This window comes from Hippichthys cyanospilos, chromosome 17 (genome assembly GCF_059441005.1).
Source record: "Hippichthys cyanospilos isolate Australia breed blue-spotted pipefish chromosome 17, RoL_Hcya_1.0, whole genome shotgun sequence".
In the NCBI taxonomy this organism is placed as follows: domain Eukaryota; kingdom Metazoa; phylum Chordata; class Actinopteri; order Syngnathiformes; family Syngnathidae; genus Hippichthys; species Hippichthys cyanospilos.
In genome coordinates, this window is record NC_142385.1 from 6997501 (window position 1) to 7013780 (window position 16280).

General features: G+C 38.8%; 1 protein-coding gene across 1 annotated transcript in view; it reads right to left on the reverse strand.

Moving 5' to 3' along the window:
* Positions 1-15784, reverse strand: part of svild (supervillin d) — a 45150-nt gene extending 29366 nt beyond the window's left edge. Inside the window, exons 1-2 of the mRNA XM_088439447.1 lie at positions 15456-15784; positions 2706-3171 (exon numbers count right to left, since the gene is read on the reverse strand). Of these exons, the coding sequence (XP_088295573.1) occupies positions 2706-3079 (374 nt within the window). The 5' untranslated portion in view covers positions 3080-3171; positions 15456-15784. The remainder of the gene's footprint in view (positions 1-2705; positions 3172-15455) is intronic.
* Positions 15785-16280: the final 496 nt, after the last annotated feature.

Consider the following 16280-nt stretch of genomic DNA (forward strand, 5'->3'; position numbering starts at 1 on the left):
GTAATTATGCGCATCACTGTCATCACAATGAACACGCGAGTCAACCAAGGGGGAATTGTTACACACGATATCGGGACTGAATTTCAATAGGCACTTGAGTGAAACCCAGGCAGAGGTGAATAATAACAATTACGCCTAAATACAGCAGGGGTATTATGTAGTTGATTTGATGGCTCCATATTAACTAGTGTTTCTAGCGGTCATTGGTAGTTAACGAGTTAAGCAAAAACTCCCATTGAGCCCTTCATGACTAATATTTACTGTAAATGCTTCGTGTTGAGACTCATCTTTGTTTGATTAATAAAAGAACTGGTCCATGGCTCATCAATCAAACTTCTCCTAATATCTTCCTTGATTAACCACCAGGCATGAAAACTTGGCAGAGTTGTGTTGACACAATCCCCGCAAGCTCCAAACTATGTATCAACACTTGTGCCTTTTTCACATATCCCCTAGGCTGTTTTTTTTTTTTTTGTCGAGAGCAGACAAGTTGGGCTATGCACGCACTGCAGCTCCAACGCCCACCGGGCCCATGACTGAACATGTTTCAGTCCATCCAGCCGTCCATGAAAACATTTAGAAAGTCTTCAAGTTGCGACTCCTTACAGGATATCAAATGCAAATGAAACAAGCTTCCTGTGTGTCGGTAAAGGAAAAAAAATAACATGGCAAGAATAAATAAAGCTTCCAGGCAGCACATGGCCACTTTAGGTAATGCTAGATGATGTGTTTACATCAAAACTCCATTTCTGCTTCTTCTTTTAGTTCACACCAACAGTTCCACTACATAACATTTTGCTGGAAGCCAAGTAGCGTTCTCACTTGATTTGCAGGCAGTTAGTCACATTGCGCAATCATCTTAAACAACCGTCTAGTGTTGGCAAATGTGTGCTTGAAACGCATTTACAATCGCCTATCAGCAGACCCAATTGATGTATATTGGCCTTTTATTCACAGCTGTAGTTCACAGTAACTGCAAATGACTGTTATTATTGAGAACATTTGTTCAAGCTCATGTCTTAATTGGACGTTTGAGAAATGTAATAAAAACAAGTCTTAAAAATGAAGCCTTTTCACAAATGAGGGAAATGTGCATGATTATTTTGGTCAGCTGGCCTGGAGAACATTTACTGCCACCGAAATACAGTATAAATTTGTTTTGTACATTTTTTTTTTCTCTCGGGGAACAGGGTCTTTCTCATTCCACTGCTTTAGAATTAAGATCCGCACAGTTTTTAATATGAAACTTACAGAATGGGGTGCAAATCTCAGCTTATTGATGATGCGTTGGAACATAAAAGTTGTCACATTTGTTCCGACAGCTGTTTAAAATGAATTTTTGGGTGCAGAATCCAAAACAGACCTGTTTTCCCTCAATGACATTCAGTTTTGAGCTACGGGCTGAAAAAAACAAAATGTTGATAGAACCCCCCCCATATTGTTCTTCAGTGTTATTCTGGAAATAATCACAAAAACATTAGAAGTTATTGTTTGTTTTCATAAAAAGCTGGGTTTTTTTTTTTTGTCAAGAACTAGCATTTTTGGTTAAAACGAAGCAATGCTCTCTGGCTGATTATTAAAAGATAACAACATAAAAAAGCCAGACAATCTTTTTTAGGGGACAGAAGACATTTTAGTCTTTGTTTTAATACGGCCAGTGTGTATATTGTCACAGAATATAAGATTTGGTGACCTTAGAAAGATAAAGGAGTGTCCTGATCCGATATTGACAGCCTATTGGAAAAAAAACAAAAAAACAAAAAACATGACAGTATCAAATTATATCACTATATACCGTATTTTCAGGCTTTAAGCCGCGACGTTCAATGTTTTGAGCCCTGTGGCTTATAGTCCAGTGCTTATCTGTGTGTTTCTTTTTGTTTTGTTTTTTTGCTAGCCACCAGCAAGCAAATGTGTGTATCTGTTCGAGGTTTGAATTTATGGAACAACTATCAAATAGAACTGAAAAGATGTGAATCAATGGACGGCCATTGAAAAGGAGTTAAAACAATATATTATTAAAAAAATATATACATGTCTAAATTTAATAAGAGAATGCATAAAATTTTGGGTAAATTTGTGATTTGTACATTTTATATACAGTACACAGGATATGTGATTTTATTTATGTATTTATGATTGTATATGAATTAAGTAGAATGTGTTATGTTCACTAAAATAAACATCACAATCAAACAAAGATGCCATTGAAGTATTGATTTCGATTTTGAACTGCTATTTAACAAACAGATATCCATCCATCCATCTATTTTCTATAAATATGTTAGGACTAAACATGCAGGCATATTCACTCTGTTAAAGAGAGGATGTTACTGTTGGCAGACAAATACAAAAAGTCCGGCAAACAAGGTATATACATTTTCAGACAAAAGCACTCATATACAAGTAGTCCATTCGAGACTCCACTCCTGCTCTTTGTCTGGATCAAGCATAGAGGTACAACTACTCAATTCTTGAGTAGTCACAGATACCAGGTACTGATACCACTGGTACGTTATAGAATTGAACGAGTGGCAATATGAAGCGTCACTGAAAGTTCTGAACTCCTGTTTTCATGGAAAATTGAGTCTAAATTTGAACCTAAATTCAATCAATCGGTGTCGATTGATTGAACCTAAATTAAAATTTTTGGAACTTGGGCAAAAAGCTGGATAAAAGATGATGTGCAATTTTAACAAACTCACCTAATGTTGGATGACGTCTTGATGGAGGGCTGAACTTCTGTTTCGGAAGTTATACGAGTGTCCCTTTTCAGGTAAGTGCTTTTCTCTATTTCATAATCTGCTTTGATATCAGTGTCAGGATCAACTTTATTTCTCAGGGCTCTCCTGGTGTACGTGTGCTCGGATCCATTATCCTCACATTTTTCCTTCGTCTTGGTCGGCGTCTCAGACGAATCCAAAATTTTTCTGTCCCGACTGCGGACATACTTGGAAGTGAATTCGTCAGAGGTGCCGTAGCGCTCTGCCAGCTCCCGCCTCCGTTCGGCTTTGTAGCGGGCGATACGCTCGGCTTTGGTCTCCGGGGCGGAGCTCTGTAAGGTGTCGATGGCGTCCATTTTGCACTAGGATGAGGATGACGATCAGGTGAAGGATTCAAAGTAGATTCACTCAGATGCATGCAATGAATAGTTCCATCAAAATGACAGCGCTGCAGAAAAAAAGACAGAAAGGCATCATTAATGAAAGATAATCGTATGAGTGGCCTTATAACGTCTAACTCTCAACGTCTGAAGTCAAACTCGATTTGAAATGACACGGAGTGTGGCGCCGGGGTTCGGCGGGAACAGGCCACAGTTTGCTCAGCTGTTGGTGCTGCAGGCCCAACCTTTAACAGCCCCTTGTGAGAATGATGTCAGCCGGCTCTGCTTGGAGACTCTTATGACATCAATTCCATCAAACCGTGGAAGCCAATTGGAAAAGGCAAAAAAGCATTATTGAAAGACTTGATCCCAATTATACATCCCAACTAATTGGGGTATTTAATCGCCTTGACTATTATCCAAACCTCATGACCACGCTGTATTTACTACAAACACAGATGCAAGAGAAACTAAGTTTCCCACCAAAAGAGTAAATGTGTCTGCGTGTATTAGCCACGGCACGTCAGCCAGCCGCCACGATGCAAAGCTGTGAATATAATCATTGCATTTTGACATTTTGCGGAATATTCAATAACATTTTTGACAGCCTTACAAAAAAATGTGGTTAAGCAAATTAGAATGCCGCGCTGAGCTCATTTTTGTTCCACTGAATATTCAAAGAGAAGAAAACCACACGTCACACAACGGCACATTTACGGTTTGTTCCACATGGAAAGGGGGCAAGGGTGGGGGAGCTGTTCCACAGACACAGCATAAGTAAGCTCAAGGTGCTTTGGGGTGTTGTGAATTAAGATGCTGTAGAAGAGATGTATTTATGATGGGGCAGGTATTAAGAATGATGGGTTTTTACGTGTGGTGTGCCACAAGGCTCTATACCTGACCCAGTTTTGTTTAGCTTTAATATGTTACCACCTGGAAATGCCCACTCATTGTTTTGAGTTTAGTTGTTCTCAAAATTGGTATTAGTCTGGAGATTGCTCTGAAGACTACTTTTTAAAGCATATTGTCCCGGACTTGAAGACATTTTTGCTTGATCTTTTCGCCGTATGGGGCAGAACGGAATTGGGATTTTTGATTAAGGCCGACTCTATCACAAAACACCAGCACCAATTCTGGTTTTCATACTTAAGGAGGCTTCCATTTGGTCTTCAACTCCTCCTGGTCTACTCAACTTCACAGAGCATACACAGAACTTCTACTTCGATTATTGCCAGGACACCTTTTTGGATGTGTCAGTGAAGTTCGGGGAAAAACATTCTATTTAAAAAAAAAAAAAATTAAAAAAGAAATACCACTACTGCCACCACCATTACCACTTTCACTTCTGCTGTGATCTGTGAAAAAATCCATTGGTCAATTGCTCAATGGTAACATAAGCATCTCCAAACCGGAAGTTGTGAGTTTGATTGCTGACCCTGGCAAACATGTCCAAGTATCCTTAAAAAAGATACAGAACCCCCTCGTTGCTCCTCCTCCACATCATTAGTCGGTGAATGTCGGCAACTGTAAAGCGTTTTCTGGGTCTTGTAAGGTAAAAAAGCTTTGTATAAATGAAGAAGCATACAGCACATTTACATATTTTTTTTAGAAGCTGAATAACAACTTTGCCTTGATTTGAAATTTGTATCAATGTATATCAAAATCAATATGGCGGAATTTGTTAGGGTTGCAAAGACATTTGGGAAAAAAAATGAGACGAGCATCATTTCCGATACCTTGCCTTATTTCATTGAATTTCCTCTTTGAGAAGTTTTACAATCACAAACTAAAATTTGTAAATCAGAACAATTGAAAATTGTTATTTCATAAAATTCAAAATAAATGGGTTTTTTTTGGTTTTGGTTAGTCTTTCTTTAAAATGATTTGTCATAGTTTTGTTGGGACAGGATTTGTGTAACAAAAGTAAGGTGTCCGTACACGGTATCAAGAGTTGAGTACTCGTACTGGTATGTGTCTGGAGAAAAGTGGTATCTAACATTCCTAGAAAAAAAAGATAGCCACAATTTTAGTCTTTTTTTTTTTTCCTTTAGGATTTCTCTTTAGTAATAGTATTAGTACAGTAATATATACAGTCGTGGTCTTGTTTCTTTCTCCAAAAGTATTGGTCTTTTCGCTGTCTCCTTGATTTCTACTTTCGCTAATATCAGGATTATTTGATGTGGTCTTGATGAAAACAATAGTTGTTTTGCTGAAGATATATATGCCACTGTAAGTGCAACTAAAATTTAAGTCATTGTGTTTGGTGAAACTGTCCATGGCATTGACATTGTTTTCTTTACAGCTCCTGCGTAAGAACCTTGCAGCCCTGTGATATCTCCACGCAGCCATACAGTATGTGTTGATAAGCACATGATCTCGTTCTGATGGCAAAAAGTGGATTTCAGAGGGAAAGCAATGCCTGTGCAAGTTTGCAGTATTAGTAATGAGAAGAAAAAAGCAGCCAAGTGAATGAGGGGTCAGTGCAAGCCTGCTCATAAAGCGGAACCAATTTTAGCTTACTCTAAGAACATTTTCTGTTATGATATAAGTTGAGCTTGAAGAAATCTCAAAGGCCCTCACTCTGACACATGATGACCACCTGCTGGGCAGTGAACACAAGCCAGAATCAAGTTTCTTTCCTAGAAATATTACAGTATTCACCCCGACCCCTTGTAATCCTCCCCCGCTTGACAAAACACAGCAAGGATCAACTGGAGCCCCTTTTCACATGGACTTTCTACAAAATTGGAATATTTGAAGTGGAACAGTAGAGTTCACCAAGCGTGTTCATTCACACAGCCTACCGTGGAAGGCAGTCAGATCTAGCATCTAATGTGATTCTTACTTGTCGGTAAGGGATGGAGAAGTGGATCTTGAGTTTTAAATACTCCGATTGGCAGCTTACAAATTTGAGTTGTGTCACCTCTTTCAAGATAGTCTTCAAAGACTGTATCTTAGCTTACAATGACAATCCGAAAGGGGACCCACAGACACTGTTTACAGCCAATTTTTTACAGTTTCTAAGTTTATGGCTTTTGCTATTCAATATCCTAAGATTAGAAATGCAAAATGTGACAATATTTTGTGCAGTTTATAAAGAGCACAAAAACACAAACTATCAATAGTTTCATGTATAACTGACACTTTTTGGTCATTGCTTCATTGCCAAATATGGTTCCCAAGGTGAGGTCACCAGTCAAAGCTGAACGACAAAACCAATCTAAAATAGTTACTTTACTCACTATTTGGAACCCCTTCCTCACATGTCACTCCTATCCTTGTGAATTGCCTTAAGAAGGCAAAAAGGATCCTGAGGCTGGATGTTGACTTCAGGAGTAGGTACCAGCTTACATAAGTCACCAAAAATCAGTTCCTAAAAAAGGAGTGCAAAACAGCACACTAAGACTTGAGCGAGGACAACCAGAAGGGTCGGGCTACTTTGCTTGGAGTGTGGCACTGTTATTAGAAGCAACAGGCATTAAACGTGACTCATATATTTGACAAAATTCAAAAATAGGACTGATGTTGACAACAGCGTCAGTTGCTCTAGTTTAGCTTCACGAACCTGATCCACCTTGGTTGGTATGTAGCTAGACCAGTTCTACCAGCAAATTCAGGGCTGTTTTATTTCTGATCCTCTAGGCCATACAAAACAAATGGAATACTCTGGTGCCAGTCATGGGGGTGCTCTTTTAACCCAGTGTTTCCCACTGGGGCTTATTACTTGGAAGGGAAGAAGATCTGTTAACAAAAGTCAAGCGTGACGCTTCCTGGCCTCCATATACAATATGTCATGCAACTTAATTTAATCAGGAAGCATTATACTCAGAAAGTTGGCAAACCTCCAGAGGCCTCTTTCAAGAGGCGATTGATAAAGAAATGCGAAATATTTGTTTGGCTTCAACAGGCAGGCGTCCACTTGGAAGTTCAAGTGCTTCATCGTGGCTGAGGAAAGAGTTCATGTTAAATGACTTTTTTGCATGAGGCCAAGAAATGGAAGGTTGAACAACCAGACAGCAACACAACAAGATGTAACACGTTTACAAGAATTTAAGATGAGATAGGATGCAAAATGAACTATACTAATATTTTGTGACTTCAGCTCAGAAAAAAGAGCAATGTTTAAAACTAGATGGGCCGATTTCGTTCTGACTTTATAACCAAGCGTCCCTTCTTTTCAAGGTGTCCTACTGATATTATTGGGGGAACTTGGCAAAGCATAAAGGAACAGTGCACTTTATTTTCATATTAAGAGCAAATTAACTAGAACATGAAGCAACATTTTGCAAATTTGTGCTCTTGTAATTCCTTTACAAAATGTTTGTTGATTTTCATACGGATGTGCGCAGCATGGTTAGGGACGCGGCGGAAAAAATATTTCATCATCGTAAAAAGCTTGACAAATACTGCTTTGGAGTGCCATAACTGTATTTACAATAGTCCAAACAGTCCTCTAAAATGTTGAAGTTGACCTGAAGCACTTTTGTCCACATATTTGTTTTCCTCTTCCACAATACACATGTCCACACAGGAGGACAGAAGGAATGCTGGTTACGCCCAACTCATAAATTCTGCTTTCTTATGAGAAAAAGGGGATCTTGGCTAAAGAAAAACATATATATATACCAGGTGTTTTTCCGCTAATGAGCAATGCTTGAAGAGGTCTAGAGACTGGTTGCTAGGTATCAGATTTGCAACAACAACAGCTAAAAATGTAACATATTACGCTTCGAATATTTGCATTGGCAAGGGAACATTCGCATAAGACTTATGCCCTAAACATCAACAATATTTCTCTTCGGTTCATATTTCCAACAAAATCCTAAGGGCATCGAAAGGATGTTCAAGCAAACTACACAGAGTCTTTCGGACGTGTCGTGCAAAAAAAAAAAAAAAAAAGAGGATGCAGTTTAATGGAGTCAGGTCCTGACATAATCTTCCTGGAGGGAACACACAGAGAATAGAAACTTCCTTTAGATGAAAAAAAGAAAAAGAAATAAAAACTAAAAACAAAGGCAGTGCATAGAATGAAGGGAAACATGATAGATGGGAGTGTGGTTAACAGTGGCATTGCAAACCAGACTTTACACTAGGACTAGGCAATAAATCAGATACATTCTAATCATTTGCTGTTAATAAAAAGCGATGATTTGAAAACTAGTTCAATTAGAAGCAGAAGGCTGGATGGGTGGTTTAAAAGATGTGTTTACAATAGTTACCAAATACTTTATTGTGCCACCCAAGCAAAAAAGCTATTAATAGCTATTTTAGCTATGTTAAAGTTTGTTTGAACTTTAAAAAAAGAAAATAAATCAGTTGTTCACTGAAAAAACTAAAAAAAATGCCTTTTACCACATTCAACACATTTTTTTTTTTAAAAGCTTGGATTAGGGAAGATTAGAAAATACACACTACATTATGTTTGAAAGACTCACTAAAGAAATGTGCAAATAAATGTTAGCATTCTGGTTTTGTTTTAGTTCTTCTTAGCTCAGTGTACCTTAACTAGGGAACTGTTTTTAAAACAGGAACTGTGCAAGACAAACGTCTAACTTCAAAGAGGTAGCTTGTTGACTCAACTCTGCAAGCAAACATATACAAGTACCCTGTTTAGAACCTGCCGCAAAAACAAAAGAAGATCTTCTAACCGTGACAGGCAGCATTAGAGGGTATTGGAACCTTGACTTTGAAAAACCACGGTAAACCGTCAAACCCGGACTATGCGACATGTGACCAACCATGTGACCATTCCAATCACTAACTGCTCTAGTAAGTTACCATAAAAGCCCATCTTCAAAATATTGTAACCAAACTGTAGCTAATAAAACTTGATCAGAAAACAACATAGGGTGTACAGTGGGGGTATCATGTCAGACTGGCCATGTCACACATTTTAAGCCACCCTAAAACAACAATCAGCCTCACGTTGAGGCACCAATGTGTTTCACATTAAAAAGCAATCACTGAGTACTTAACGGCGATTTAAGTCTCGGACCCGCAAGCTTTTAATCACAATTGCGCCGTGAAACACTTCACCCTATTGAAATGTGACCACACAAATAGACCGCTTCAAAAGGGTGTTTGTTAAAAATCCCACTCAATCAAATGACTCACCTCTTCCCTGGATATGAGAGGAAAAGGAGAGAGAAAGGGGTTACAGTGACAGAGGAAGGAAGGAAGGAAGAAAGTACTCAGGGTGGAGGATACAAAAAAGGGAAGGAGGATGAAAGGGCGTGTATACTGTAGCATAAACTGGAGAGCCTCATGAAGGGAAAGTAGGCTGAAAAGAATGGGCTTTTGTGGGGGTGGATGCTGTGGCTTTGTGGGGCATATGTCTCCGGGGTGCCATGGAGGCGTAGCGTGTCAAAGGGGCAGCGCGAGGACAAGATCTGCTGCATGACAAGACAGGAAGAGGAGGACGGGGTTTAAAAAAAAAAAAAGGGGGGGGGGGGGGGGGGGGCTAAAACTAATCCATGGATCCGTATTGGTACCCAGACATAAACTCCCTCAAATCCATTTTACCAGAACTCCCGCGGACTGAAGCCAGTCAGCCGTGAGCCAGTTGACATAACAAGGCCCCGGTTACTCATGCCTGCGAGCTGCTTTGTCTTAGTAGCGGACACTAAGAGTTCTGCTAGCCTACTTTTTGTGAAATTACATAAAGGTGGTAAAAATCCTCAACATCCAGCTTCATCAACTTCAGAGTGCCTCGTTGTCAGCCATGAGTGCTTGAGTATCACATAGAGAAGGCGGAGAGGTGGGGTTAAAATAAATAAATAACAAATCCAAATGTGCAAAAGGTTTTACGCTAGTGTGGCCACTTTCGAGTGCCTTGTTGCATAAAACTTTTCGTAGCTGAAACATGAGCAGAAACTGGAAAGATAAAATGACATATATTTTCCAGATCATAGCATTGGTATTTGCTTCACATTTAAGGAGAGCGGGGTCTCAGCGCATTCGGTCGACACGCCCACAACACTACACTTGAGAGCTGAGTTAATGGCATGATTTTTCCCGGATTTAGAAGTCTCATTTTTATATACCTAGCTATAGATAATTTTTTTTTCATCATTCAAAGTTGATAGGGTTATTAAAGACTGTTCTTTGTGGTATGTCAAATTACTATAATCACTATAAGGCGCACCTAAAAGCCTTAATTTTTTTAAAAAGCTGATGGTGCGCCTTATAATCCGGTGCGCCTTATATATGGATCAATATTGAGATTGGGATTGGTAGATGAGGAGTGAAGTGATAAAGTAAGCTTTACCTGTTTCTTTTGTGTGTTTACAGTTGAACAAGGTTGGTCATATTGACACTGAGTTATTATGCTAATGAGAGTTTAGAGTTATTTTTTGAGTTATCATTGTTATTACTTTCAGTATTACAATATTGTGACTGCACTGGAGGAAAAGATACCTGATATAAATGTTGCACTACATGTTATACCTTGCTGTTAAAAGATAAACTGTCATGGAAATACTAAAAAAATGAAATATAAGACAGTTGTTTATCCATTTTGGGAGTGAATGGAGTTGTCAGAAAACTGGTTTGTAATCTCCTAATAAAGTTTGACTGCTTCTACAGTTGTGCCTTATAATGCGGTGCGCCTTATATGTGAAAAAAGTTTTAAAATATGTCATTAATTGAGGGTGCGCCTTATAATTCGATGCGCCTTATAGTGCGGAAATACGGTGATTATTTTCACTTAACAGGTACGTTCACAAACATCCACATGATACGTCTTTTTTTATACAGTGTTAGGGATGTCATTGAACAGGTTACAAATACTTTAATATAAGTTGCCTCTTAATCATTTAATATTTAGCATTATAACAACCAAGCGGTGGCCATCACTTATTATTTTTGTTCCTAGTTGGGTGGAGTGTGGGGGTCCATAGTTAAGGTGTTGCGTTTATATTTTCAATTGCGGCAAAATACAATAATTCAAAAATCACTCTTGCTACAAAGGATAGCACAGAGGACCGTGTGTGTATTTTGTTCTATTTTTACACAGACTAGCTTCTTTGTCCTTGGTTTCCGGCCTTCTGTTTGCTGCATTGAAAAGAGCCATTAAATGTGGCGTATGGGAAAGCAAGCACACACACGCACACACTAAGACGACACACAAGTTAAAGAGTCGTGGAAAGCCTGCGGAAATGTACACTGTGGCTCTAAAACGAGGCAGAAAGCATGGAAAATGGTGTGTGAGTGTGCGCGTATATGTGAGAGAGGGAAGGGTGGGGCTTTATCTCACCGGGGATCATGTGCACACACGCACGCGCGCGCGCACACATACAATATGCTTCAGTGGACTTTTCATGACACACATGCTTTTTACTGGACAGATGTAGAGGCCACATTTAAAACATCAGCCTCCCACTCATGGCTACCAAACACTGCTTTGCTCCAGCTACACTTCAAATAATTTTATATCTAGAAAGGATGGAAAATGCACAAAGGCCAATGTGAATTGAATTGACTAACTTGTCATAAAAAATACACTTAAGAGGCGTTGTTTGAAGCGTTCCTGCTTGGTGTGTACCTTTACGATGTATAGGTCTTCTAACCACTTGCAGTCTTCAGGTTGACAATTAAAAGACGATTTTAAAAGATTTCATGAGGAGTAAAATTGTTTGCAAACAGAGACATTTACCATGGATGGACCCAAATGTTAAAAGATACAATGGGGAAAAAAAGTCAAAGTCCAAGAATTGACCCCTGGGGGACTCCACACACACACACACACACAAGTGCGCGCACAAACACACACACACACACACACACACACACACAAAACTGTTGGTGTAATTGTGTATCTGACAAATTAATGAAATTGCATACTAAGCAATTGGGGGTGAAACAAGTTATTGAGTAATTCCAGTACCTTTGTCAAATAAAAAAAAATGCTCGAGGCATTTTTCCTGCCTCAGATAACAGTTTATTTAGGGCACACAGAAAGAAGACAAGCTAATTGTAGCAATAAGTGCTCATGACAGGCATGACAGTAACACGTTCCCAACTTGAAAATAAACCTTACCTTCCCAAATAACATGGCTATCCGAAGCTTGGTACATTTTTATTTTGAAGAAGAACCTGGCCGTATGTCATGGCTCAATAGCTTACTTAACTCATTCAACAACTCTAGGGTGTCCTGAAGTTTATTTGATGATTATGCTAGTTAGGCATGCTAATAAAACACCTAATTACTCTGACATTGAATTATACGGTTCCTGTTGTCAGCGATTAGCAGCAGCTCCAGTATTAGCAGCTAGAAGCGGTAAGCAACGCTAGATGCTAGCAGTGTTAGTAGATAGCAGCATGCGAAACCCTCATAAATGCTGGCGAGAGCCATACGTTTACTTCTAAAAGGCAGTTAATTAGATATGAATGACTCAACACACATAGTTGCTGTTCCTACTGATCACTTTTGAAGAAACCAGACAGACTTGAATGTGGTGTTTTAGCCTAGACTTTGGTTTTGACGTCACATTTCATGAACAAAACATGGCTATATTTGTCCATAATCTCGAGATTAAGATAGTCTGCTCTAGTACAAAAAAACAGACTTAAAATCAAAACAATGTATTATAAGCGCAGATGTGTTTTATTGTCTTCTGTACCCATAATTTTCTTGAACAAATTTATCTGAAAACTTGATTATTAAATGGAATTTTCATATACCAAGCGATGTGATAGCTGAAAGACCTGCTCAGAACTGATACGAGCAATTTTTACAGTACTGCTTGATTGGGGCAGATTGGGAGAGGCTGTCTCGTCTCTGGAATCCCTCTATGGGGCTTCCCTCAGCTGTCTGGCGTCCAGCAAGCATAGCAGATACCATCTGGCTGGATGGAATGCTACCGAGTAGGGGATGGAGAGGTTAAGGGGGTCCTCTATCTTGCGAGGTAGTGGGCTTATAGCTTAGAGAAGGAAGCATTAAGAGTAGTGGTATTAACTAGTCCAAGAGGCATTTAAATACACACTACACATTTGGACTGTGTTGAGCACACATAAATCTTTACGCTTAATTATTTGTGTGTGTTTTATGGCAACATCCGCGATGCATGTGAATGCAGTAAAACTATGGCGAGCATGCATGGAGGGCTTTGCCTATAAACTTGCTTTGAACTTAAGATTGGAAACAGTCAGGTGTTAAGATCTAAGCTTTACGTATGGAATGATATCATGTGCTAATAATATTAGTGCCATAGTTTTTTTTTTTTTTGGTTTGTTAAAAACATCAATTTAAGAGCGCTTTTGGGGCTCTGTATTGAAAATGAAGGCGGTACACTCCAGTTGATAAACATGCCTTGTTGGAGGTCACTGACTGGCACTTCTTTACCGGGTCTCCTTATTGCTAACATTGTCACGTCCCCTCTTCATTGTCTAAATATTTATGCTTCTTGGCCATGCAGTCCCTTATCCAACTTTCCCGAGAGCCAACCAGACATTTGTAGAATGTGAATCAAGCAATATGCAAGTCAAGATGCAGGATTAAGACGTCGAGACTTGTATTAGAGCCTGAGAACATACATGTGTCATTTTAGACCTGGACCAGGTACAAACAGTCTCCGAGGAGTCTAATAATTTACCCTGTGGCTGATATTAGTGGTCTTTTTGTGGCAGGGCCTGACCAAACAGGCTTGTGAAAGAATGATTACATTACTCAGAGAAAGTTAGGGATATTTGAGGTCACCAACCTTTTTGGAACTGAAAGCTACTTTTCGGGTACTGATTAACACAGATGAGAGCCAGACTGATATGTTTTTTGTTGGGGCTGATAACTGAAATTTGGTGCAGTTACTCATTTTCAGTGAAAAAATGGCGTAAAGAAGATAACAATAATAATACTAAATCTAATTCTTATTTTTGGTGAAATATCGTCATTTATTTGTTTATTGATAAACTTCTTGGATACATGTTTTTGTTTTTTTTTAGATCTTAGGCAATAGACTTTTGGGGGGGCAGGATTCTGACAAAATGTTCAAGGAACGCCCATGTCATCAACGTGGCTTATAAAGGTAAAAACTAAAACTAAAAAAAAACTACTAGCTAGGAAATAGCTCACTTTTTTCATACCAATATAAGGTATTAAGTCTCGTCACAAATACCGATACCAAGTACCGACACCACTAGTACTTTTGTATATAAAAAAGACACTACAAAAATGACAAAAATTCTTTGCACTTCAAAGACAGACACATATGTCTCAATATAGAAATTTTCCATGAAAACAAATTTGTATTTATGTTTCAATTTTTTTTACATTTCTAGTTCCTAATCGTAAAACTGCCCCCCTGCCAAAACAAAACAAAAAAAAACAAAACAAAAAAAAATCTGTAGCAAGCCCTCTCTTATATATAGTTTGGTAAAATTTGAAATAGTTCCTAAAAAGTAAAACAAGATTATTAATAATCTGTAAAAAAAATTAAAAGAGAAAGAAATTTTAGTCCAAATGCCGAAAATCGGCCCGGCTGATAATCAGTCTATCCTCAAAGTTGGGGCTTCCAATTAGCTACAAGCACTGCTGAAATAACAAATTCACTCATATTTCATTAAGTAACATATCATCATCAATAGTTTATGTTGATCTGCACTGCCAGTCAAAAGTTTGGAAACACCTTTTAATTCACGCTTCTTTCTCTTCTTCTTCTGTTCTTCCAAAATTTTATATGACTTCCAAGTTAAGCAACCACTGTATTCGTTTACATGATTCATATTTATGGGCTCCAAAATCCCGCCCCAAAAATTCTGGAGCCAAGCCTTAGTATATAATTATGTGTCATCCCTGTCAACGGTCATATGAATGCATACAGTGACAGTCTTAGCCCTAGAAGACAGTTTTTTACTTAAACATGTTTGGATTCCTAACTGTCGCCTTGCAAAATTACATCTGCAAACTCTTCCTCATGCTGTATTTGTTTTTACAGGTGTTTTTATTATCTCCACAGGATTGCATTCTCACAGTGTTTAGAGAGGGATTACCCAGGGACTGGAGAAAGATACAAACACCACGCAGCAACATCTTTCTCAAGAGGGTGGTTTTCCAACGCTTCATTTGGGGTGAACAAAGAGAAAAACAGACATTATCCTAAACAAGTACAAATTCAGGGGAACCTGTTACACCGGACATTACGGTAAATGCATGTTATTGTGCGAACTACCGTAACGCGCGGCGAATGTTGATTAAGGAAGGAAACTAATGCAAGTGGTTGAGTCAGTGTATAACAGTTTCGACACAAATATCCCACTAGAAGAAAAAACAACAACCAAATCAAACAGCAGCCATTTTTGTAGTTACATGCCCATTACTCATTGTTGTGAAGACACAACAAATGATAAAGTAACATACCTGCAATGAAGGCCGTTGCGTGTGTATGAGGGAGCTGTCACACACAACACTTCGACTGACACATTATTCAGGAGACGGACTTTTAAGTTTTACTTTCCAAGCAAACTAGTATGAAAGAAAAAAATGCGAAGGATGATCAAAGAGCTGCCGTTTGAAAGGCGGTCAGTGTGGCCACCACGCGACTAACATAAACAATGCAAATAAAAAAGGCTGTTTCTTCAGAGATATAAAAGAGACACTTGAGCTTCCAGTAATGTGTCAGCCACCGGAGGAGCGAGTGACCTTGTAGCTCGGTGCACTGACGTCGAAGACAAAAAGAAGCGACAGTCAGCAAGAAGTGTCCGACTGTCGGCAGTTTTGCAGTCATCTCCAACTTAAATCACCTTCTCGTTTCTGATTGGCTCACATCGCTGGGGGCCCGTGTTGCGTTTACTTACGTCCGTTAAAATGATGACTATCGTAAGCATCCATCCATCCATTTTGTTTTTTGCGGCACATCTTCACTCGCAAATTTGAATAAATCGATAATAAATGAAAGCAGACGTCAACCACAAAGATACAAAAGGAGAGGTCAACTAGTCAAGGGACCAACTTATTGAAATTGTTTACAAAAACACTCATTACTGAAAATCTTTTAAACACTCTATTAAAATGAGCTTTTTATAGTTTTTTGCCAATGATATGTTCTCTCGTTCTTTGGGGGTTACGTTCCAAAAAATACCCTTTTGAGTCTTTTGCTGAAAATATAAATATATAGAATCAATATTTTTTTGTCTGGCCCGACGTTGGAGGAAAACTATCACGAAAAATAGCGAGGTAAAACTG